Source organism: Telmatherina bonti, assembly GCF_933228915.1.
Source record: "Telmatherina bonti genome assembly, chromosome: 11".
NCBI lineage: Eukaryota > Metazoa > Chordata > Actinopteri > Atheriniformes > Telmatherinidae > Telmatherina > Telmatherina bonti.
The window spans coordinates 33,557,116-33,583,917 of NC_136629.1; the positions used below are offsets into that span (position 1 = coordinate 33,557,116).

The 26,802-nt window shown below is 38.2% G+C and overlaps 2 protein-coding genes across 2 annotated transcripts; both read right to left on the reverse strand.

Moving 5' to 3' along the window:
- Nucleotides 1–1,042: 1,042 nt before the first annotated feature.
- ppp4r3b (protein phosphatase 4, regulatory subunit 3B) lies at nt 1,043–11,111 on the reverse strand. Its single transcript, XM_079249423.1, has 16 exons — nt 10,709–11,111; nt 9,768–9,823; nt 7,967–8,065; nt 7,216–7,839; nt 6,316–6,393; nt 5,929–6,045; nt 5,645–5,761; nt 4,908–5,039; nt 3,233–3,335; nt 3,078–3,119; nt 2,535–2,693; nt 2,215–2,384; nt 1,995–2,134; nt 1,474–1,619; nt 1,267–1,394; nt 1,043–1,180 (listed from the first exon to the last, which is right to left on the reverse strand). Exons 1-16 carry the CDS (start codon nt 10,848–10,850, stop codon nt 1,079–1,081), a joined length of 2,355 nt encoding a protein of 784 aa, XP_079105549.1. The 5' UTR covers nt 10,851–11,111; the 3' UTR covers nt 1,043–1,078.
- A 962-nt stretch (nt 11,112–12,073) lies between these two features.
- Nucleotides 12,074–20,872, reverse strand: pnpt1 (polyribonucleotide nucleotidyltransferase 1). Its single transcript, XM_079249198.1, has 28 exons — nt 20,671–20,872; nt 20,466–20,526; nt 19,771–19,845; nt 19,541–19,646; nt 19,386–19,435; nt 19,199–19,262; nt 19,078–19,125; nt 18,874–18,987; nt 18,381–18,567; nt 18,179–18,230; nt 17,991–18,048; nt 17,800–17,896; nt 17,612–17,714; nt 17,447–17,517; nt 15,975–16,011; nt 15,818–15,884; nt 15,652–15,741; nt 15,467–15,520; nt 14,340–14,449; nt 14,126–14,197; nt 13,928–13,991; nt 13,753–13,836; nt 13,593–13,676; nt 13,350–13,456; nt 13,124–13,179; nt 12,924–13,002; nt 12,778–12,825; nt 12,074–12,694 (listed from the first exon to the last, which is right to left on the reverse strand). Exons 1-28 carry the CDS (start codon nt 20,787–20,789, stop codon nt 12,539–12,541), a joined length of 2,313 nt encoding a protein of 770 aa, XP_079105324.1. The 5' UTR covers nt 20,790–20,872; the 3' UTR covers nt 12,074–12,538.
- Between the last annotated feature and the right edge of the window lie 5,930 nt (nt 20,873–26,802).

A 26,802-nucleotide genomic window follows, 5' to 3' on the forward strand; every position in this document is an offset into this window, starting at 1 on the left:
AGGGACGCCTACCGTTTGCGCGACTGACAACAAAAAAGAAAAACGCAAGCAGGTGGGCATCGCTTCTCCCTTTCAAAACCACATTAAGGAAAATTATTAAAAAGGAAAAAAATAATCTGTACAGTACTTTTTTTTTTTTTTTAAAAACAAATTCATGAAATACAGGACTTCTGGCTAACGCAGTCTTGTGAGACAGTGTGTATATTGTGTGTGCCTTGACAAAACTGTTGCCATGGCTTTTAAGGTTTGAGTCCTGCTCTGCTGGATTCAAGCAGTGTTAACAACTGCATGTCCATCCTGGTTTGTCACATCCTTCTTTCAGTATGTAGATTTACTTTGTTGCCTAGATTCCTCCATCTCCAACAAAACTAAGTGGTTCTGTGGCGGGTGGCACACACGCATGGCTTCAACCAGTCAAGCTTTCTACAACTACGACGGCTAGTCCCGCTAGCCTGACTGGCCAGCTGAACGGTTTGTGCACTGGCTTGGTGTGCTCTGGCTTCCTCTGCAGCTTGTTGGTCCGGGATGGGGAAGGATGGAAAGGCAAGAAGCAACAAATGAGGGATTCCTGGTCGGCTGCAGCTTCTTTTCTGCAGCCGGATCAGAACGAGTGGAGCTGGTGGCCGCCTTGGCCATGTGGTTTCCACTGCAGCCTCTGAGTGGTACGTAGGATGGTGAATGGGGAAGAAAAAGAAGGTGAAAGTGGAGCAGACGGGGGATTTGGAAAAGGTCAATGAATTTCCTCAGTAAAAAGAAAATGAGATTTGGGAATTTCCCACAGGAAGCTGGTTGTAAAAAAGTTTTTTTTTTAAAAATTAAAAAAAAAAAAAACCAGCACAAAGGAACAGACTGAACTGTCTTTCCAGAGGAGAAGCTCTCGATTTCCCTCCACTGCAGGAGAAAAGAGGAGCAGAGTTCAGGAGGAACAGAGTGAGACGGGAGCTCGTCTTCGCCGTCTCCTCAGAGACCGGCAGGTGGCGCAGGCAGGCCGAGGACCAATGAGACGACCAGAGGAGGAGGGGATGGGAAGGACTTGGTGTCCACCCATCATGACCGGACAAAGAGAGGATAAATAACCTTAAGAGCTCAAACGGGGTCGTTTCCTTGGAGACTGGTCTTCCTCCTCATCTTCATCTTCATCCTCATCATCAGGGTAGTCCACCAAACCAACCAGAGCAGTCTGACACCAAAAACAAGAAGGATTACAAAATGCTACAATAGTAAGAATAAGCATCAACTTTCACATTTTTCTGGCACTCCGGTTACCTTGACAACAGGTGTGGCAGGAAGAGCGACGGTTTTAACAGAGGACGATGAACCGTTGTTTGGTGGACCAGTTGGGGAGGCAGGTGGGATTGCTGCGGCTTTCCCGTTGTTGGCACCGTTGGCAGCTCCTGGATACCAACACGTTGTAATAATCCAAGCAGAGGAAAAAACAAAAAAGGTGCTGACATTAATACCAGTCCTACTTACCTTTTTTGGCTTCCATGTATTTGCCGTAGCTATCGGAGAAGTCATCCTCCATCCTCTTCTCCACTGCCTCTCCATCTTCATCGTCGTCATCGTCGTTGAACCACAACTCTTCATCTTCATCCATTGATCGTGCATCTCTGTGATACCTACGAGGGGGAGACAGTGTCATGAAACGCCCCATTTAACATCCCATAGAGCAGCGGTTCTCAACCTTTTTGCAACACAGCACCCCCTGTAAAATATTTTTTTAGTTACGTAATGGTGTAAATCTGCATGCAAATTCAGTTTATGAATGTATACTTACATTGGATGAAATATATTAAATATTTATCTAATATTATGTTTAGATTATTTTGTTTAAGTAGGTTTTAAAGGAAACATAAAAAACATGTTTTCAAAACCTTTCGGGTACCCCCTAGAATGCCTTGAAGTACCCCCATTTGAGAAAAAGTGGCATAGAGAATCTCTTCAGTGAAAGATCAGAGTAATAACAGCTTGAGGTTTATTATCAATCTACTGACCTGTTGTGTCTCTGACTCTGCCGGTCTTTCTCCTGCTCGTACCGGCCTTTCAGGCCCTTAAAAGTCTGAACATACTCAATGGATTCAAGTGCTTTGTAGAAGTTATCCACAATGTGAGCTATGAGGGACTTGATGTCCTCCTAAAGGAGACATGATGAAAAACATTTTGTAAACACCATGGAGACAATTACTTGTAAGCAAGTAAAGAGAATTTACGCACCACTTTGATGAACTCAAAGAGCTCTATGATGGCTGAGTTGAGGAGGTTGTATCGGGTGCCGTTATCCAGCAGGGCATTGATGACAGGCTCAAACAGGTTTCCTTTAATGATGTAGCGATTGTAGTACTCATCTTTAAGACCGATGATCCTGCGCATGAAACGCAGGGCACCTTGGACAAAACAAGACAGCAACTTAGTAAAAATGGTGGTTTGTTCTAAAGACTTTTCATCAGTGTAAGCTCGGATGTATACGGCAGCTCTACGTCTCAACTTTTTTAAAAAAATTCTATCAAGCAGCACAAACACGTGAAAGAACTTACAAAGAGCAAGGAAGGTGTGCTTTGAGTTCATGAGCATCAAAACTCTCCTGAGCAGGTCTTTGTTCATGATATACGTCTTGATGTGGTAGGTGTGGTGCTCTACACAAAACGTCAGAAGCTCCAGGATCAGCGCCAGCAGCTGAGCCGTCTGGAAGTTGTCTACAAAGACAAGCATCCCACTTTAGATCCGGACATTACAGGCACACAGCTGAACAAAGGCTAAATCTGCTTTTATGCTCCACATTGGACTTTCCTGAACTTTCCTTTTACCCTGATGCACAACAGAGTTTTTTTTAAAAATTCAAATTAAAGCAAACTGGACTTCCATAATATAAATGCCTTTAAATACATTTCCTCCTCTATCAAAACATGAATCACTTTCAGCAATCACACCATCAATGAAATTATTTACAAAGGAATTTGGTTTATTTACAACTTTTAGATTTGGAAGATTAAAACTAAATTATTTCCTACAAGAATAATTTTCAGCAAAATGACACAAATATCCAGTGTCTCAAAGCTGATGAGTTAAATAATGCCTACCTGGACAGACAGGGACGATCTTCGTTGATCCTTCTTGTGGATCTAAAAGCCATGAAAAAGAATTACCGGTTAAAATATATATACATGTGTGTTTTATATATATAATGTGTGTTTTATAACTTTTACTAGTGTGTGTGTGTATGTGCACAGCTTACCTTTAGAGTTCTTGTCATGTCCGGTGTTGGCCAACAGAGGAGCAGTCAGGACATGCATGCAGTACTTGTAGAAGAAACTCAGAAACTCTGTCTTCTCGGTTTTCTAAAGGAAATCAGATGATAGAAGTAAAATAATCAGCAAAATATATTAGATATTCTATTTAGGTTCAACAGCAACAAAGCAAATCTGATAGGGGAAGGTCTGATGTTTTATCACAAAGTTCTTTTCCAACCAGCTGAGTTCATTAACCTACATTTATGTTGAATTTATAAAAATCTTTAACGTACATCTGAAGCTAAAGCTTTGAGCTCCTGAATGATTATTAAAACTCCTGGTCTGTGTGCTTCACACAGTGATATCAGCGGTTAAAAACTTAAGAATACTCAAATTACCTAGGTGACACCAAGGTTGGGTAAGGATTAAGATGGAGATGACAGAGAAACCTTCAATAACAGGACGGTCAGTTGTAGCTGATAAGAAGATTTTAGGGGCTGTTGGTAGTAATTGTAAATTTAAAGGGATACTGTGTAACTTCTGACGCAAACATCAGTCTAATGTGACTAATAGCGGATCATTTCTGGGCTCCATATGGAGTGCTTGGCGCTTTGCATAGTATTGGCGCTCCGAGGGGGCTGCACTCTTCAGAAACCAGACATTGTAACTTTGCAGGGGCAGATCTGTCTCTCATGGCATCATGTGACCTGGAGCATTTTGCTTTATACCCCCCCTCTCTATAAACACAAAGGCCTCTGCTTTTTTCTAATTGCTACTTTTTCCTCACTTCAAATAAAAGTTTGTCATGGCTAAAGGAAGTAAGAAGGTGAAAACGGTGTCTGAGGAGGCCAGAAAGAGAAAGGGATAGAGGGATCGCTCCAGAGGAAAGACTTGACCTTGATAAAGACTTTGCTCATTGGAATCTGATGAACAGTTTGAATGCAAAGCCCAGTCTCCGTTTGCCTGTTTTTAGACTGTTAAGTTAGCTCTTTGCCTGTTTTGCAAATGTACCAAAATGTGATGTACTTTTCCACATCTTTCAGCATTTATTCAAAACAATGGCTGTAAGCGCCTGATGATCTTCAGAATGTTGTCTTATATGTCTGTCTTCATTTTACTGTTTAGTTGAAGCCAAATGCAGCTTGTTGAAGATAATCGGCTACAGACTAAAGCTAAGGTGACTCCCTAAACATTTCCCACAAGTTGAACTGATTTGCATACAATAAATGCATTTCCTATAATTCATGTAAATACCAAAGAAGTAGCAGAACAATTAACAAGTGGCCTGGTTTAGGTTTAACGTCTTCATACACTGTTCAATAGGAAGTAGTACTGCTGTAGTCCCATAAGCTAAAGGCTGATGTTTTCATGACTAATGAATGTGACAGTGTCATGTGGTCAGTGGGAAGTTACAGGTTTAGCACCTCTAGTGGCTAAACGTTACACAGGATCCTTTTGTATGTACTCATTTATAGGAAAAGTTCAGGGATAAGCACCAGAAACTAGAGAGGACAGAGTCAAGGTGAAACTACACTGTACAAAACAAAGCACAAATTGTTATGAGTTTAGACTAATGATTGTTTGTTTTGGTCACAAAAGGCAAACAAAAAAGAAAAAAAAAACAAAACAAAAACTTAGTTCCTGTTGACATGCGACACAAACTTAGATGGTTTTGCTTACATTAGTGGAGGCTAGCATGTTTTCTGGGTCAATGAGTGTCCTGAGCAGACCCATCAGCTGGACAGCCCCCCCTAACTCTGGGTCCGAGTCACAAATCATCTGCTTGATCACAACATTTATTAACAAAACATCCTGAAAGACAAATACAGAGCATACAATTAACAAGACGTGCATTTTGTCAAGAGTACCCATGTTAACCTTTTCATGCCTAATGCCCCTGTAGTGGACAGCTATTTACAAGCTTTTTTATTGCATATCCATGAATGAGGATGATATTTTTGTAAATAAACCACTTTAGATGTTAGTGAGTCATCCAATACGTTTCCACTCACATGAGAATAAATAAATATATGATATAATTGAACACAATGGAATTACGCAAGTTTGCCTTTGCAATAAACAGGGAAAGAAAATGACAGATAGAAGATTTACATAATTATTAGATATTATTTCATAAATATTTTAGAATAAACATTCAAATAGATCATAAATCATGATAAATTATATGTCTCATATGTCTGTAGAGGTAAAATACTGTATTTAAAAAATGTTTCTTTTTTTTAATTCATGTATGGAAATGTTACAATAATTTAACAAAAATCAATAATGTTTTTTTAAGACAGAAAAGCAACATTAATCTTATAAAGTTTAAACCTACAGTTCTCAAACAACCACCCCGGTTGTTTTATTCTATCACACAGAAACTACAAAGTGACACATGATGTGAACATGCTTACGTCGTCCGTCTGCTGTGGTTCCTGCATAACGAACTCCCTGACCATGGAGGGACTGAATTCCACCAGGTAGGAGAAGATGTCAGTAGCTGCTGCTCTCACCTGCAGGTCATCCATTCCCTGTTCCAAGAAAACAAACACACACAAACAAGAAACCAAGGTGAATCGATAACATTGACCATGCAAATACCTCTCAGCATTTAATTATTCACATACAAAACATAGAATATGAGACATCTTGGATGAGAAGTTTCATTACAGTGCAGATAGTGTTGACCAGAACATACCATGACTATTTCCAGAGCAGGTAAAATCCCTAGATTTGCCAGAGTTTTGAAGAAGGCGTCCCTGTTTTGTGGCTGCAATGTTTGTGAAAAAGCACAGAATTCCTTGACGAAGTTTACCTTTGGTGCAAAGAGGGGAAAAAGAAAGATTAGTTTTTAACAGAATTTTATTACTTTGGTTAATAATTTATATTAAGTTTTATATATAAGAAAAAAAAAAATCCTGATTAAATTCAGTTATGTAATCCACATGCGAAAGACACATAATAGAAGAAATACATTATTTCCCTCTAATTAAAGTCACCTTTGAAACAGACAAACCTTTCAATTTTAATATTTCTATTTAGATGTTGACAAATATCTTTGAGAATCGCAAAGTTTTGGACTTACCAGCTCTCTCCTTTTACCGTCATCTGTGGCTTCATCTGTGAGCTGTGCAAAGACCTCCGTTAGGAACTTCTCATCATCCTGTGACCCCGTGAAAACAAGGTTTACATTGAGTCAGTATAGAAACTAGAGACAAATTAAGCACAATTAAACCTTTGAGAGACACGCAACATATTCCTGCATTCTTGTGAGCCATTTGAGCTTACCGCCATCATTCTGAATCATTTCTAGAAATGTTTCCATTCACCTACAAACAGTTGACAGAAACTAACAGAAATGTCATATTTCAATCACTACTTCTGCACACAATTTTTCATGACTGGAGTCACAGATTCCGGTCATTATATCAGACAACAGGTCAGGTGAAGAAAATGTTTTGTCATAATTACAACAGAAATGTAGCAACTACATATAAGTAATTACATAAATTTTATTCAAAATGTAGAAGCCCTAAAACTTAAAGTAAAAATAGGATATGCCAAAACGGTCAAGAAACAGTTGCCAATAAAAGTGAACAGTAAAATAAAGATTGTGAAAACAATCGTGTGGTACATATCATCAATCTGGTTCACATTACAAAAGTTGGCTCACAAAGACAAATTTTACATGTTGGCCTTTCAGCTGGTCTCATGAAATGCATGTCTAGAATCAGAAATAGCTTATTTAGTCTGTTAAAATGAAAAAAAAGAAAACTAAAATCAGTTTGTCTCATATCAAAAGCCATGTTCACCCAAATATTCATAACCCACCTGTAAATGTGGCTTACAACTCAGCATAACAAGTTCCTACCAAACTACGCTGTAGGTTTGGGAAAATATTGGATAACCAGAAGCTGCCACCAACTCATTAAGAAAATCAGTTTTATTCAACAATCTCTCGCTGATAAGAGGATTGGATCCTTACCTGCAGCATACTGACAATCTCCACTTTGTTGAAGAAGATAAAGGAAGTGAGTGTGGACAGGAAGTTCTCCTCAAACACTGAGGGAGTTGGCAGAATTATGTCCTGGATGTACTGAACCCGATAGGTCTGGTGGATTTTCTGCCGTAGCTCTGAGTCTGTGATAGGAATCACTTCCTTAAACTTTGCTGTCTTGGTCAGGAATTCCCGGTGTCGTTTAGGTTGGACCAATGCCGGGTCATACTCAAGGCAACCCACAACATCCATAATACAGTCGTCAGAGAACATCACCTCAAAGAGAGCTGCTTTATTGAGGAACAATACACCTCGCACAATCTCATAGAGGTGATGCAGGCCTTCCCTGTTGTCCAGGTCCTCACATACTCTGAAGAGGCCCAGCAGTTTCTTGATGTAGCCTTCACTCATCAACGCCAGAGCAAGTTTTTCCCTCCGGATGGGCGAGGAGAGAACGGAGGTAACCAGGTCAGCAATTTCCTCAAGACGACTTAACTCACAAGGAGGAAGCTCAACCAAGTGGCTTGTCTCTGGGATCTCTTCAAAGTGGTCCTCCTCTGATTCATCTATAGGGTCCTGGGTAATGTCCAGAGCCGGGTCCTTGCCTTGGACCTAAAGAATACATAGTTGACATTTATTAAACAAAGAATTAAACAGGCAGCACCATGCAATATAATTTTTGTTATACAATCAACAGAACATCAGCACTTAAAAAAAATTAAGCCCTCTTCGACATTACCTGGCAAATCTTCTCCCATATCTCATCACAGCCAGCTTTCTCCTGGAAACTCAAGGCAAGGTCATAATTATCTGCTTCTGACCAGACAATCAGTGTGTCCTGACAGGAAAAGAAGGAAATATAAAAGCCTTTTTCTTATTCACATAAATCATTATTGCACACAATCAGAAATTGAGCATAATTAGTACGACCTTTCTTGTGAGCAAATGTGTGTGGCTTGGAATTACTCTTTCAAACTGATGCTGAAATTGCTTTGCTTAAAAAAAGAAATCTGGCTCCTAAAATTTAATCTCAGCATTCATTCCTCAGCTACAGTTTTGAAAACCTACTGTCATGAAAATTCAGTTTTTCATTTGCAATGTTAACAATCAGACGAGGGACTGAGAATAGGATGGAATGCATGAAGTGGTGAAATAATAAAAAAACAAACATACATCTTTAATATGCTGGTATTTGAGAAACTTAAATGTTGGAATTGATCTGATCAAATAGCTGTATTGGGTTCCAATATTGATGTGATTGACAGATCTGATATCAAGCTGAACTCCCTTGATCCACCTCACTGATCTACAGCGGGACCTCTTGTGATCTTGTGTTTACAGTATTATGCAGGTTTCAATCAAACAAAATATGTTGATGCAAAATCAGTTTTTCAAATATTTCCAATTGAACTTATTTACATTAAAATTACATATGCTTTACTTTATTACTCAGAGTTTCTAGTTAAGACGCAGCATTATCACACACCTGCACTGACAAGTCTGATGGGTACTAATGTACCATGTTACTAATTTAGATAGATTTAGTCTGGAGCCATAAAAAAGAAAGACAGCTATTTGAAATGTGTGTACAGCCAAAGCGGTTTCACTAAGAGGGGTAGAGAAAGTTAAGCAGACACAAAGATTTCAGGAGAGCAGCAAAATGCTAAGAAACAACGTGAAAACCAAAATATTTGGCCCACAGTAAAGTTGCTCAAATAAAATGTTTTCACAAAAAATGTTCTTTCTGCAATGGATAATTCTGAAAAGTCCATTTAATAAAAGGCTCTAATCCTACATGGCAACGGGACTTACATGAATGAGGTGGAGGAAAACAGCAATTTACAGATTGGGTTGTTTTGCTTGCTTATATGCTGTACTTTGTTGAAAGGGCTAATTTCACATTGCTAGCAATGCTTTCACTAAGGCATCCAACAATGTGGACCATTTTAAACATTTATATCTAGTAAAATCTTGTTTGCAGGATCTTCAAATTGAACTAAGAATCTTTGCTAACCACATCAATGAAGACATTTCTGGATGTCCTTGTGGCTACTGCCTGATTGAATAGCTTCTAATGTCAGATGTTCTGCAGAATTTAGTCGTCTTTACCAATGCTGCAGACCGCAACCTGTCTGCCACAATATCAGCTTATTTAGTGTTCCCACATTATGCACATGCATCCCGATTCCCTTCAGTTGTCACTGCTAAATTGTCACCACTTTTGTTCTTATTACGATTATGAACTACAGACATAATGTACTTAAGGTTTTACTTCAAATTATTTTAGAAAACATTTAAATAGTAATATATTGTATTTCAATTGCTCTCTTAGAAGTAATGTGTGCTTTACAACAGCCTAATAAAACCTTGTACTATAATTTACAATAGAAATGATGGAAAATAGCGACTGCTTTGGTATTAAAAAAATAAATATCCCACCAATATCCAAATTTCGGATGTCAATCCTATCAGAGTCCCTTAGAAGCAGATTGGTGTATCTCTAGAATTAACCTGTTCAAATTTTGATGCCAAATATTTACCTGTTGTTTCTGATATGCAGTATTTGGACTTATTTTGGACTCCAACAGCAATGATCCTGAAAGATAGTGATGATAATCATTTATCTTTCAAAGTAAACAGGATGATCATTTGAGAAACTTATCAAATAATACAGCTTCTAAAGAATAGGTTAAACCAGTGTTTTTCAACCTTTTTTGAGCCAAGGAACACTTTTTTTTTTGTTTGTTTAAACTGAAAACTCACAAGGCACACCACAAGCCAAAATGTGTGTATGTTTTTTAAAAAATAATAATAAGCCCATATTATTAATATAAAGTCCATCTTGTCAAAGTAGCCTTGAATAGAAATAAGAACACAAGAAAAATACATTTTCTTATCTTTCACCTGAACACAGAGCTGCTTTTAAGACCAATCAGGTGGAATTGAATAATTTCTCAGGGCACACCTGATGACCTCTCACGGCACAGTGGTTGAAAAACACTGGGTTAAACAAATCCAACCTGAAAGCACATTGTTAATGACTTAACTTAAACTAAAAAAGAAAGAAAAAAAAAAAAACTAGTACTGCGATCTAAAGTGTATTTTTAATCCAACTTTAATATAGAATTGTGTTTAATCTGGTTATTTTAAATAGTCAGAATCCGAACAGATTTTACTTTACACTATAAAGAAGCAATAACAAGTTAGTACGTGTACTACGAGACATTGAGGGGGGCCCCCATGCTACAGAGCTCACGTCCTGCGATCATGCTAACCCCAACGATCAACCAACTTACCACACCAAAATAAACGACAGTATGAGTGTTAGATTTAAAGTCTAATATAGCTGGCTCTAATCAAGCGTACCACACGACTAGTAAATAACATAAAAAATAGTGAAAGCACTCTGCCAAACAACCATGCATTAGCACGCTAGTTAGCCGATGTTACGCTAATGCGGCTATGCTAACGAGGAACTTACCGTCCGATTCGGCCCGAACTAATAATGATATTCCCTTCAATCGTTCTACAAATGTAGACGAAACATGTCCAGTGCCCCTATCGTCCCACTGTCGGTCTTCATTTAGCGTGTACACCTTCACTCGCCGCCGAGTGTCCGACATGGCTAAAAGAGTTGGCGCTAGCACGCTAGCTCGAAGCTAACAGGCTATCAGCTCAACCCGTCTAGTGTTTTCCTCGACCTGTTAACTTTCTTCCCACCTGCATCTTATTAAACACGCACATCTAACTCAAGTTTTTTTTAGGCTACTTCATAAACACATTACGTTTATAACCTAAATGAATTTAATAGAAGGCTGAATATTAGACAAGAAAAGAGAACACAACAACTCTGACGGCCTCCTTGCTAACGTCCACAGACCGCCATCTTGTAATCCGATCTTGTGTTCTTTTTCTTCGTCGACGTCAATCAAGCGCTAACTGTCGCGGGTAGGCGGGGTTTACTCATGTATCGTCTAATCATAGACCGTATATGAAAGTCTATGGGTCCAATGGCAGAAACGCAGCGTCAGGAGTTTATAGCGCCATCTAAGGGTCGGAAAAGTAATAGCAGAAGCGAGAGACGCCGATGTACACTTGAAGCAAATTCACTCGGCTTTTTTTTTTGTTTTTTTTTTACAAACACAAATAAGTCATAAAACAGTCAAGTTTTCTTGTTTGAAAAAAGGCCCCCCTTATAAGCCCCTGGGACAGGCAGTACCAAATGAGCTTCATAAGGATATACGTCTTGTATTTCATTAAATATGGTGCAAAGACTGGATACTGGTTACTTAAAGTGGCTCAAATATTCAGGATTTCTGACTTCATTCATTCATTTTCCTAATGGCTTAATCCAATTTAGAGTCACAGGGAAGCTGGAGCTTATCCCAGCAGTCTTAGGGCAAAGGGCAGGGTACACCCTGGACAGCTTGCTAGTCCATTGCAGGGTTACATGGGGACAACCAACCGCTCACACTCACTCCTACGGGCAATTTAGAGTACCCAATTAACCTAACATGCATGTCTTTGGACAGTGGGAGGAAGCTGGAGTACCTGGAGAGAACCCAAGCATACATGGGGAGAACATGCAAACTCCACAGAGAAAGGTGGGGGGCAACTGACCACACCTTGCCCCAAGGATTGAACCAGTGACCTTCTTGCTGTGAGGCCACAGTGCTAACCACCATGCCGCTGTTCAGCCCCGTTTTCTGACTTCATTTTTAGAAAATATTGAATTGGACTAACAGGGAAGAAAAAAACCCACATGTGCATGGTTAATTTCTGGAAATTACTGTAAAACTATTCACCTTAAAACAATCTACGGTAATTGTTTTATTTTCTCGTGGACTACAAATACAACACAAAAGAAAATGAGTAAGAGGAATACAAGACATGTATTATGCACTTCTCCTTTTGCTTTTCCTATATCTCAATCCAGGCAGATAAAAGGACAAATAGCAACATTAGATATCAAATATGTAATTCCCAAATTAAAGATGGGCAGTTTTTCCACATGTGTACAAACACAAATATAGTTGTGCTGTGAGCAGGAGATTCAACTGAAAACATATTTCTCAAACATTTCTGCAGTTAAAACATGAAAAAGGATATCAGAAACAACATGTCATTTGTAATTGTCTCTCAGTTTGAGGCTAAATGTCTTTGTCCAGCAGCTGAGTCTCTTTTCCACAGATATCTTTCAGTTCATGAAAATATCTGATGCTTCTCCTTTTTAGCAGATTTCACCTGATGTCATCTTTTGTTTGAACCCACTTTGGCACATAAGCCGAAGCTATCCTCTTTTTCAGGAACGTCACGAATCGCTGCCGGTACTGTGGCTATTGTTTGAACCCATGGAGATGCTCTGTTTCTCACTTAGCGTCTTGACAACTGTTGCCACGGGAGACTGGAGCACCTTACGAGAAAGCCTCATTCTGCCATCTGTTGGGTCCCGTCCAAAGTACTTGACCTGTTGGCAAAACACCATTTAAAAACAAGCAACCCAGACTGGAAATGTACTTTTAACGACATTTTGTAGGAACTGTTACACACCTGTATCTCCTGCCCCACCTCTAAACCCAAAGCACTTGGATGCTTGATCTAAATGAGGGAAATATACATCAGTTCATATTAAAAATATAGAAACACTGGCAAAAAAAAGAAAGAAAAGAAACTCCACAAAGGTGAACTTTACTAACCCGTTTATGGTCCAGCTGTGAGTTGTGCAGCAGGACAGCACTCATGTTCGGATAAAGTTTCACCATCACGCCAATGTCCCTGAAAAGCAGCACAAGAAAGCCATTAAAGTCTGGATGAATGCCCAAATGTGCTCTTTATAAACATCCCTGGCACTGACAAATTACTACATTATCAGCAAAACATACAACGATGAGTTTACCTTATTTCTGTGATGGTGGCGGTGTAGACAGCACCAAACTCCAGCTGTTGTTCTTGCTAAGAAAACACAATTACACACCAGCGTTGGTGCAAAATGTATGTGAGCAGAGCTTTCATGCACAGATGTTTGCAAATATGTATAAAAAAAAAAAAATCACAGAATTGTAAGTTTCATTTGAGATATTTAGGAGATCCAGCATTCATTTCTGCAAGTGGAGAAGACTCACATCATCTTTGCAGATCTCGCCAATGAAGTCCTGAGCTTCGTTCATGGCTCCTGGCGTTGGAGCAAACACAGAAAAAGTCTCCTCATCCATCTGGCTTATAGTCACACCTTCAGAAGGAAACAAAATGAGCTGAAGTTACAAAATCCTGCTTTGAAAAAAAAAGTTAAAATGATGCGTTTTCAGCTGAACATTTCAAAGATATGATTATTTTAGGTGACTTTATTCCTTTTACTTGAATATTACCTGTCTGAGCTTGAAGCCTGCGAAGGTTATAACCTCCTGGACCAACAAAGCGAGCTCTTCTAGACACGGGCACTCGTACATTTTCTACAAATAAAGCAAAACTCACACTGCAATATGACTTATTAAGCTGCTTCCAGTTAAATCTGACAACAAAACCTACCAACAACAGGTCCATTTTCTTTCCTGCTCGCTCTGGGTTTTGCTATACATTTATTCATGATGCCCAAGATTTCCCTCTTTGCCACTGAAACAGAGGAATATTCAGACTAAAGCAGTGAAACAAGCACAAACACGCAAACTTTAAACTTCAGTTTAGCTTTCAGGGATTACAGCACCTGTGGCTTGTTGGATGGCCTCCATAACAACCTTCAGAGGTAAACCTGGAATCTTCACATCAGCCTGGAAGTAACGGAAAGGGAAAGCGGCGAGTATTTAATGCCTCAAATAAAATATAAAATCCACTGACATTTCATGAATCTCAGGCTCTTTATGGAGGCAGACAGACGCTTGCTTTGAGGTCTGAATCAAAGTACCTGTAACGCAGTGATCCCCTTGTTTGTTCCTGCCAATTTGAAGTCCATGTCTCCAAGATAATCCTCTATTCCCTGTTCAGAACACAATTATTTGCTCATATAAAGCATCTCCAAACAGATTGAGAGTTTTTAAAAGAGAATTTTATAAGATTCAACCAAATTTCTATATCCATTAATTAAATAAAGGGTGACAAAAAGGGAAAAAGCGATGTACCAGGATATCTGTTAGCAATCTGTAGTCATCTATCTCTGCAGGTTTCTCTGGATTCACTTTGGAGATGAGGCCGATAGCAACGCCCGCCACAGCAGAAGAGATGGGCACACCTGGCAACATACGTTTGCATGACAATATCTCAATCTCATATGAATTTTTCTCCTGTCCTGACTGGGCATGTTATGTCCTGCATTCATACTATTGTTATGCAAGGTGGTCAAATATGCAATTTTATGCAAATGAACCGATTTTAGATGCTTTGGTTTACTCTTTACACACACACACACACACACACACACGCACGCACACGCACACACAACAGATATCCATCCTGAAGATGTACGCATTAAAGCCTTCTTACCTCATACTGTATATTATTGATGATGCTCTAATATGAAATTCACCAGTTCAGGGTAAGTAAAATCTTATCGTTTGTGACAGAAAAAATGGACACAAAAGCAATGAAGTCCAGTCCAACCAATAGGAAACAGGCAGACTTATTTAGCAGAACATATAAATAGTTGTTGCTTTGTGTGCTTCTGTAGTAGGATGACTGTTTTTTTTGTTGTTGTTTGTTTGTTTAATTGCTTTTTTTTAACTACAAATTGCACATGTTCCTTAACTCTTTAAGACTAGACATATAATATTTTTCACAGAATATTTCTGAGACATACAGCATTACTTTATGCTCAAAAATCCAGTTCTACATACCTTGGCTACTTGTCTACTGCCCCCTGGTGGATGTATTTAGCACTAGAATCATTTGGAAAAATAAATTGTACATAAATGCAAATTATTTATCTTTTTGTTTTGCATTTTATTAAAGGGTAAAATGATTCAAATAAAAAGAAAAAAAAAAGCTCATTTATTGTGTCAGGATTTATAGGGATTTAAGGCAATCATGTAACATGTAAGAGCGTCATTAGGTAGAAATGATATTTTGATTATTTAGATGCCTGGAATTTAAAAATTTTTTTTTTTTTTTTTATAAGTTGTCCTAATGTATGTTATTTATTCTGTGTTTTTTTTTTAACCCCTGTGCGGCATTAACAATGTGGCACTTTGGTCAACATTGTTGTTTTTAAAGTGCCTTAATAATAAAGTTATATTGTATTGTATTTCAGTACCTGCATCCATGAGAGCCAGGCTGCCTCCGCATGCTGAAGCCATCGATGAGGACCCTTTGAATAAAATCAGTCAAACAAACAAGATAGTCAGCAAAGCAGGAGAACACATAAACAAAAGAAATAAATCTATGAATAAATGTATAAATGTCCAATGGTTTCTTTATTCTCACACTTTGCTCACTGACCGTTTGACTCCAGCACCTCAGATGTGACTCTGATGGTGAAGGGGAAGTCTTTAGGAATGATTGGCCTCAGAGCCTTTTCAGCCAGAGCCCCTGCAAATACAAAAAGAAAACTCTAAGCTCTCATGGCAATGTGTGACTACAGTAGCAGTCAGCAATCTTAACAAACCATGTCCAAGCTCTCTCCTGTTGAGCCCTCCCATCTTTCCAATCTCATTGGTTGCATATGGAGGGAACTGAAATTAAAGAGAATATTACAAAGATTTAGAGAACCAGATGAAAAAGAATCTTGTTGAGTATTACAAGGAAAGCAACATTATACTCACTTCATAATGAAGCATGAAGTTTTTATCTTTGATGCCGCTTCAGAAAGAAAACAAGTGAAAGATTAGAGATGAATTCTCGTTAGAAATTCCTCTCCTCAGTAATAAAATACGACCAGATAGAGCAGTTTTTTAAAGTTAAAGTTGACAAGCTGAGGGCCAACTATTTGAACTCTATTGATAATATCAGCTGTACATAATTAGAATATACTGAAACATGTAAATAGGCATTAAATGCAATAATTCAACCATACATCTGACTGAAAGTAGTGCAGGTTTGATGCTCCGGTCTCCATTTAAATACATTTATATATAATCAGTGGGAAAATGTGTCAGTGGAATCATACAGGGGGTCCATAAAGTCTCTTTATAACATAAAAAACAGAAATACATAGAGAAGTGGCCAGTGGTTATCAAAGTTTAAACAACATTTCATCATGTATTTCAGGTTCCCCTTTAAACAAAGAGCTTCTGCTTCACAGAACCCTAAAAATGGCTGCTCCTCTAAAAAATGCACAGCATGTGTTGTGGTTCATTGAAACACCAACGGATAAACAGTCCACAAAACCACATGAATAAATGTGGATGACTTTCACCATAACGTCCCTCAGGTTGTGCACGGCACAAGAAATTTGTGGAGAAAGGGACGTTGTTGGATGAAGGGAGGAGTGGACGACCAAGAACGTCAGTGGAAAACAGATGTCGAGGTTTTTACCGTGGTCACAGAAATGCTGTATTTTTGCCAGTTCCCCTGCCTCCTGTACCGGAAATGCTTTTGTCCTGATGTATTTATGTGTTCTTCGTGTAACCAGGAACGGTTGAGCCTTGTTCATAAACCTGAAGGGATTTTTCAAATCACTGCAGTTCACTGTAAGATATAAACCCCTCATTCCTGATTTCTTCTTCTCGGGACCCTTTAACTTCCCTAAGCTACCATACCACTCCCCTTTATTTACAATTTTCCTGTTGGCAATATCATTTAATCATTTTGTCATCCCAACCCATCCTTTTGTTTTGTGTACTTTTTGTGCAAATGTTTATTCTTTTTTATCAAAAGCATGTCTGAACTGGAGTGAGGAGGTTCACATTATGGTTTTATTTTCATTTGTTGCCTTGTACCTTCAGGAGGGAAATTAAACAAAAACTTCCTCGAAAGATCACGCTGTGTTGCCACAGCAACCAGCACAACACAGAAACGTACTGGTTACATTTGCAGCTGATGTAAAAAAAATGTGTATATGCAGAAATAAAAATAATACTTCTGAGTTACAACTTAAGACATACTGGTTGAGTAACATTTTCAATAAAATAAATCTATAAATTCTGATTTAAAAGGACTTTTTAAAGAATGCCCCACCTGTTTTTATCATATTTCTCCTCTAATTTAACTTATTTTAGTTGTTTTATTAAACATCTGCATCATAATTATGACTGATTAGCAACATCAGTGAAAATGCAGCACTAAATCATTTTACCTCAAAGCCGTTGTGATAATGTCCGTTTTGATGCTGGATTCTAGGGAGTCAAATGTGACGCTGCACAGCACCTAAAGGAAGCACATGAATATATGAAAATGGTCTTTTTTTTAAAGAAACAACAACAGATACTGAATCTTTGTGTTCTTTATGCTCTTGAAAAACCTGCGTTTGTCCTCTCTGAAACAGTGCTGAGCCATGGAGCGGCCTGAAGAGGTCCACCTCACAGGAAATGTTGCGTAGAGCAGTTAATTCTCTCCCATCGCACCTTCAACGACAAATGCAGAGACGGACATTCGCATCGGAGCGCTATGAGAATATTCTGTGCATCCCATGCAGACACTCGTCCTCACCTCCTGTACTCGTTGAGAACTAAATTACGAAAGATTTCCTTGCTCACGATGTTGAAGGATTCGATCACTTCAAAGGGCTCAGCTTGTGGGAATTTTTCTACACAAAGTCGATAAAAATCAAACTGATTTAATTCATGAAAAATAACCCATAAATGATGTCCATGCAATCAAAACACTGATTCATAACTCACCTTTTAGATCTTCTTCAGTTTCAAGTCTAATTTTGTTGATCGCTTCATCTCTTGAAATCTAAGTTGTCATGACAACATTATCGTTATTTCTATGGAGATAAATTTCTCTTCTGAAATTCATAAACATTCACGCATCATATAGAAGGGATCTGAATATAAATGGACTCAGATATGTGGAAGAGACGTACCTTATCATGAGTGTAATCAGTGAAAACAGCATAGATCCTGTCAGACGCTAACCTGAAGCAAAGACAAATATTTCACGCTGATATCTGCTTTTCTCACATCTCTCAAACCGAAAAGTTTTCCTGTTTAATTCAAGAAATTACATCTGAAAACTTGTTTAAATGCTTTTTTTCATCGCTCGTAAAAAAAAAAAAAAGCTCTTACCTCCGAACGTGCACCACCATCTCAGTCGGGGCGGAGAACGTTCTGATCGGCGTACGCTTGGCGACCTTCTGCTCTCGCACCAGCTGCTGGATGGCCTGGATGATCTGCTGGGTGTGTTTGACTCCCACCTTGACAGCATGGCAGAAGTCCTGCTGCAGCACGTTCTCAGCGGACGCCTCGATCATCACTGGCAAACACACAATCGCATGACTCACCTGAGCAGCAGGATGCTAACACAGGCGGGGGGACTGACAAGAAACCTACAATGCTACAAACTGCAGATGCTCAGGTGTAGTCATCATAACAACTGGTAAAAATGAACCAAACATCCAACAAGACATGATGACAGAAATAAATACGCATCATTCCTCTATGCCTAAAGGTTAGCGTCAATTTTAACTTTTAGATCTGATTAAAAACAGCATTATTCTACTTATGCATATGCAAATTACACATAAAACAGCCTCATAAAAAGCCTCTGCTGATCACTTACCCACTTGACTGCTAGGAGCTCCAGCCAGTATCAGGTTTAAAGTGCTGGAAGCCATCTCTGCCCTTGTGGGATTAACCAGTAACTCTCCATTAATCATTCCTATCCGTACAGCACCTGCAAACACACAAGCTGTCATGAGCGGAACCCGGGTTTTAAGAGAATAAAACAAAACATTTCAAGTTAAGTGTGTTGTGCATTTATCACCTATTGGTCCATTCCAAGGGATGTCAGATAAGGCCAGAGCTGCAGAAGCTTTACAGAGAGAATATAATGGGTTAGCTGAGTGTTACAGTCTGTGAAAAGGATGACTGAGACTTTACCTCACCTGCATTCACAGCAAGCACATCTGGATCATTGACACCATCAACTGCGAGCAGATTACATAGGATCTTTGGGAGACATGAACATGATGTAAAGTCTCAGACAGATGTATGATAATTTAATCATTGATTTAAAAAAGCAGGGAAATACCACAATATTAAGACATAAAACACTCTTAAAAGTGAACTGACCTGAGTGTCATAAAAGTAACCAGGAGGAAAAAGTGGCCTGATCGATCGGTCTGAGCAACACAAACATGACAGGATGTTAAAGGCAGTAACAGCACATAAATAGCTGTGGAACAACAAGGTTGCACATTTAACAAGTCACATATGTTCCAGCTCACCGATGAGTCTGCTGGTGAGGATCTCATTGTCAGTGGTTCCCAGCTCTCGCCTCAGATAGTTGGTGGGAATTCGACCTGCTGCTGCTGCTTTCTGTCTGTAGTCCACCTGTCAAACAAAGTGGACTTTCACTCATTACTAAGCAAAAAAAATATTTATTAATAATAATAATCTGGCTCCCAAATCCTCATAAAAAGGGTGGGAAATTACACCACCATGTTGGAGAACCTACCACAAGCGGCATAAACTGAGACGGAGAGGGTTTGGTTTTGCTCACAGCAGTCACCATCACAGACGTCTCTCCCAGCTGAAGGCAAATGACAGGATAGAAGAGCTCATTGTGCAAGACGTTTATATTTTTCTTTTATTAAAACAGAATCAATAGACAATCATAGGCCTGCATAGGCAGCGATGTAAACTCTATGGTCAGGCTAATGTATTGACCCGTAAATTCTACATGTGTTCCACCGATGTCAAAATGATGCTTTTCTGCTCGCAGCTGTATACGGCGCACTGATGGCGCAGCTACAAAAAGAGCCTTTTTCAAGAGAATACTCTTGAAAATCCCAAGACACAGCAGTGCCAGTCAGATGTTTGTGAGCAATAATGTCAGATCTTGTGCGGCTTGTCAGACATTGTTCTTATGCATTCATTTGCAGAGCTCTGAAACTGTCCAATGATATTATACAAGCTCTAGTCTGTCCTAGGATAAGCTCTGTCAGGTTCACATCTAATATCTGGAAAACTGGCACTCCTACCCATATTCGTAATTCTTCTTCTTTTATTGCATCTACCATTTTTTTCCATTTTATATTATTTTATTTTATAGGTCAAATTGTTTTGGGTTTTTTTTTTTTTTTTTTTAAAGAGAGAAAAAAAATCAGAGGACAAGAGTCTCATTGGTGAATATTTAAAGGTTGTTTGTACCTGTACTACAGCAGAGCCATCAGCAAATTTGGCAAACCTTCCTGAAGAGATTTCAAGTTTCCTACAAAACAGAAATGTTTTGTCATAAGTGTCCGTCAGAACAAACCACGTGACCCTGAGCACACAATCCATTCAAAGTTAAAAAGTCTTTCCGAGTTTTGTCTCGGTTTAATCGGGATCCCAGAAGCTGGGAAAGTCAACTCACTTCTCTCCAAGGTCCACTCCTACACTGCGCTGGTTTGCGTGTCGGCTGTAAACACTCTCGTGACATGAACGCACGTGGAGACGGGCACACGAGCGGCCCAGATAAAACAAATACCGCATTTTAACACAGTAAAAACACAGAACAAGACGGAGGTCCCGGCAGACTATCTGAGCCTTTTCAGTTTACATATGCGCATGAGGGCTTCCATGACAGTCTGTCACGCGTGGGAAATTACGTATCGAAACTGCGTCCTTTGATTGGTCGGATAAAAGAAAGTGTGTCACGTTAAAAAAGTCCCGCCAAATGATGGAACAAGGTTCCGCTTTGTTTGAATTCTTAAGATTGTGACCCTGAAATAAACAAAGACAAATATGCTTTTAACTTCAAATATATAATATAATATAATATAATATAATATAATATAATATAATATAATATAATATAATATAATATATGTATGTATTTGTTTGTGTGTGTGTATATATATGCATATATATATATATATATATATATATATATATATATATATATATATATATATATATATATATATATATATATATATATATATATATATCCACTTTTAAATTTAATGTATAGATATAATCAATTTTTTATTTTTGAAAACCAAACAGTTTCATGTCATTATATCCTCTATTTAGATACATAATTAAAGTGACAAGAAAATTCTATAAACAACATCTTATAAATAAATAGCTATAAAAATCTATCTATCTATCTATCTATCTATCTATCTATATATATATATATATATATATATATATATATATATATATATATATATATATATATATATATATATATATATATATATATATATATATATATATATATATATATATATATATATATATAGATAGATAGATAGATAGATAGATAGATAGATAGATAGATAGATAGATTTTTATAGCTATTTATTTATAAGATGTTGTTTATAGAATTTTCTTGTCACTTTAATTATGTATCTAAATAGAGGATATAATGACATGAAACTGTTTGGTTTTCAAAAATAAAAAATTGATTATATCTATACATTAAATTTAAAAGTGGATTTTTCATTTACTGGATGAAATCATTTCCTTTTGGTGAATCTGTCTGCATATACAGAAGTATTTTTTCCACGATGATCACACATTTATGGAGTAATAAAGTAGTACAAACAGTTTCTTTGAATGTAATGTGTTTAGAAAAGAGAGAAAAAGAGGGAAATCAAATAGGGCGATAAATCAAATTTATTGTTGTATTTCTCACTAAAGTTTAAACATGTCATTCAAGATTTTCACCACTAGATGCCGGCACTGTAGAGGCTATCAGCTTTTTGGGTCTTCTTTGAAATGCATGTTTGTATTATTTATTGATTTATGCTAACGTTTTGTTTTGCTCAGTCAGCCACAGCCTACTTGACTGACATGCACAGCAGAAATACCACCTCTTTGCATTATACAGTGTATGAGAAACAGAGCCAGACATACAACATTTTGTAATAACCTTGAGATGTTGCTGTGCAAAATTTGCATCCAATCAGCTATCAGCTCATCCTTTCTTTTACCATGTTAGCTTGCAGGTCACACAGCCACCATCAAAGTTGGCGTTTCCTTGCAAACACCTTCCTGTGAGCTAACTCGATAACAGTGGGGGTACTGCAGTTGTTATGGCAACAGATGAGAGTTAGCGGCATCTCTTAAGCTGGCTATATTACTTTGAGTCATGCACACACACATACACACTGGCAGACATACAAGCACATACAGCAGCTAATTACAGGGGAGAATAGCAGGGTCTGACATTGCACACACATTAAGAAACACACAAGTGCTCTTTCCCATTGTTCCCAACACTTCCAGCAGAAAGAAATAGCTTTAATGGCCCGAGAAAACACTGAGCTCTCATTAATCCCAAGCAGAGCCATGAAATATTACCATTCAATGGGAAGTCAGTGTGTATTGGTAGACTAAATGAGAGTGTTTCCATGACTTCAGGAAATTTAAGTCATCTTTTATTTTCATGCCTTCATGTTTCAGGAGGCGACGAAAGGACAGTCATGAGCTCAGCTTTAAGCTCTGTTACACACACATAAACACAAACACACGCATGCAGGAGCCAGAGGATTTCCAGCAGGGGTGAGAATTTAGCATTTCATGGGGAGATTATCTCTCATGCCAAACATTTAGTGACGTCTTTGCTGAATCACTTGTTCTCATGTGGAGAACTTTATGCATATTTGCTGTGACTCATTTAGTTTCTCTACTAAAAAGCCTTCAGCCTCAGGTTAACTAGGTTTTACCACCAAGAATGTAGGCATTCATTATTTTCAGTGGTTAAAATCATCACAGCATTCCTTCTTTCTGCCAATGAAAATCCAGCAGCTGCTCTGACTCACTGAGTAAGCTTGATGGAACCATCATGGACAGCAGTTGGCAACCTGATGTGGACAGAAGTGATTTCCCTTTTCACAAGCGTGTTAATGACATTACGTCACCTGGCAAAGCCCCACAAAACATAAGGTTCATTGTCAAGAATGATCCAGATGTGTTCAGATCTTTGGTTAAGCAAACAAATAGAAGTAAAAATGAAAACCTGGAATTCAAACTGTGGAAATATCATCAGGAAATATGATAATAATGATAAATCACTTCAAAACCTATTAAAAGGAAGCGACAGCATTGTTTTTGTGATGTTTTAATGGTTAATTTTCATCAAGGTTGCTACAAAAGAAAACACTTTTAATATCTCAGGGTTACGAGATGACTCTGCATTATGGACAGTTTTTTTTCATGACTCATTTTTATTACCCTGTAATGTTATGCAATTAGGCTTTGACTCATGCACATCTAAACTGGAGGTCTGACTGGAACTGGAAAGCTGGATATTGATTCCCCATGACAGCACAATGGAGACAGAGATGGAGTGGAGAGGCAATCTGACCTGTGCTGTGGAAATAAACGTCACGCCTTTCAATCAGTTTTCACACTGAAGGGACAGGAATTTTGCTTTAATAATCTATTTGAAACATGAAAAGATTAATCCAGAACATCTTCTTGTTTTCAGTCGTTTATGAGGTAGTTTGTTGCTCCCATCAATAAGACAGAACTACTATGACCTCATGACCATCAATCCAATGCAAACAAACCAAGTAAGCAGAAAAATCTGTGCCGGTCTGATTAACATCCATTGGCTGACATTTTTTTCTCTCTGAATGAGATTACCTTTACTTGTCAGGTCTTATTTTAAGCACAATTTTAATTTTTGGTTGTCTCTTGACATGTTTTTCACTTGTGTCAAAGTTAATAAGAGCAAATACCTCCCAGATTTACATTAACATAAGAATCTACAAAAGACCTTGAATGTTTGTGACACAAAGACCATCTCAAGCACCCTTACTAAATAGCTTATTTGCATGTAGACATTTTTTGTTCAAGTGATCAACATGCAGAACAATCTATCTGCATAAGTAAAGCTCATCTCTAACTGGGATCATTTTAAAGCCGAGAGTTTTTCAGAGGGATCAACCGTGTGGCTTGTAACATGTTGCATTGTATTATACTGCATGTTGTTTGTATGTGAACAACTATTAAATGAAAATAAATAAAATAAATTTTTTTAAAAAACCATCCCATTTGGAGCTTATTATCAACTCTTTGTTCTGTTATTTGTCAAAGGACTTTGCTAGCAGAGATGTTACTGGTTAAATCTTCCTCCAGTTAAGAGAAAACCTTGTTCAGCATTAGTCAGCTCATGCTGCCAAAGGAATTCCAAATCAAGATGCTTGCGGTGACTGTAAATCTCTGAGGAATAACTAACAGGAAGCTGCAGAGAGTTTCATCTGCAGGTCATCCAGTTACTCAGTAAGTGAGTGGCGCTGCATCGCAATTAGTTCAAATGAATACCTACCCCTGGAAAATGTGTTTCCATCTGTGAACTGGTGGGTTGAGTAGTTATGCTCCTGTCACATCTGTGTGTGAGGGAGGAATGCTGCGGTGGGTCCTTACATAGCCACCGAGCCATTAGATGGAGGTTAGAGACAAAACTTATTCACAGCATCACAAATAAGTCATTTTGATTCAACAGTAGGTTCGAGGTTAATGAACCCCACAGTGATCCAAATAAATGCTAACACCCACTCATAAACACAATGAGTGAAGCACGCCTCCACAATGACAGAGCAGAAAACGGTTGTGTTTGGCTGCTGTGTGTGTGGGTATGCAGGCAGACCACCAGGCATGAAAGGTTTTCATTAGTGATGGGGTTAGTGAATATGTGTGGGCTGTCTCGGAAAAGGGATCAATCTTTTCATTTCATCCATTCTCCTCTCAGCATAAAAAGCACACGCACAAACACGTTTGGTCAGCTAAGCTGGTTTTGGATACAGTTAGGTTAAGAATTATATTTAGGTTTTGTTTTGACTGGTTAGAAATATACGTTGAAGCTCTAGTTTTTTGCATTAGGAATGGGCTTAAAGAGGCCTTTTTATCATGAACAGGGTTAGGGAAGTAGAGTCAGTGAAAGTTAGCATCATCATCATAATTCTTTTTTTTTAAATACTTAGATACCTATTTTATTACTTAATACTATTCCTTTAAAGGTAATCACTAACACAGACAGTATGTTTAATACTGTTACTACTGTTAATGTTTATTATTATTATTATTATTATTATTATTATTATTATTATTATTATTATTAATAATAATAATAATAATAATAATGATAATAATAATAATAATAATAATAATAATAATAATAATAATAATAATAATAGTAATAATAATAATAATAATAATATTTGTCTTTAGCCCACAAGGTTCAGCTCAACAATGCAGAGATCTAATTGTAGATTGAGATAATACTGAATCAGAATGAAAAATTCTAGTCTTTACTCCATATTTGCATGTAGTGTTTACACTGACTTGCCGTCCAGTGAGCTCTGTTGCATTTGGCCGAATCAGAGCAGATTCTAAATCATCTGTTTTCAGTCCCATCATGAATAAACACTTTGCTGCTGGAAGCCATGCGTGTTTAAAGCTTTCAGCGCTTCCGTGTGGTTTACAGATGATGCGCTTTAGATCATAAGTCATTCCAGGCCATCTTTCCCACCATTTTCAGTGCAGACTGAAAATGCTGCTGCAGAATAAGCCAGATTTATGCAGACAAATCTAACACTTCCCTTTCTTATAGATAGATTATAGATGTTTATACCTTGCAGTGACCTCTATTTAATTCAATTCAATACAACTTTATTTGTATAGCTCCACTTCACAACAATGTTGTCACAGGGCACTTTTACATACACATCATTTCATGCCAATTCATACATAGCTTATAATAGAAACCAACTGATTGCATTGAGTCATGACTTCAATCCAATCCCCCATCCTGAGCTGCACGTGGCGACAGTGGGAAGGAAAAAACTCCCTTTTAACAGGAAGAAAACCTCCGGCAGAACCCGGCTCAGGGAGGGCAGCCATCTGCCTCGACTGGTTGGGGTGGAGACGACAGGAAAGACAGATCAACATGTACAACTGCACTTAGTCAGGAAGGCCTGCGGAAAAAAGGAGAAGTAAGCTAGAGACTGCAACATTGGCATATATTTATACATTAATATATTAGAGAAATGGAGCGAGGTACTTCTCAGTGCATCAGGTAACATCCCCATATAAGTAAAGGTTGGCTAGACTACCCATAACTATAAGAGCAATGAGCATAACCTGGACAGATGGGTCCCGTACATGCAGACTCCAACTCAGGAGATGCTCATATCCTAACTATAAGAATCATGGAAAAGGAAGGTTTTCAGCTCAATCTTAAAAGTGTGGAGGGAGTCTGCCTCCCGAACCCACGGTGGGAGCTGGTTCCATAAGAGAGGAGCCTGATAGCTAAAAGCTCTTCCTCCCATAGTACTCTTTGAGACTCTGGGAACCACAAGTAAACCTGCAGTCTGACAGCAAAATGTTCTATTTGGAATATATTCAACTAAGAGATCTTTTATGTAAAATGGAGCTTGGTCATGGAGAGCTTTATATGTGAGGAGAAGAATTTTAAACTTTATCCTGGATTTAACAGGGAGCCAGTGTAGAGAGGCTAAAACTGGTGAAATATGATCTCTCCTGCTAG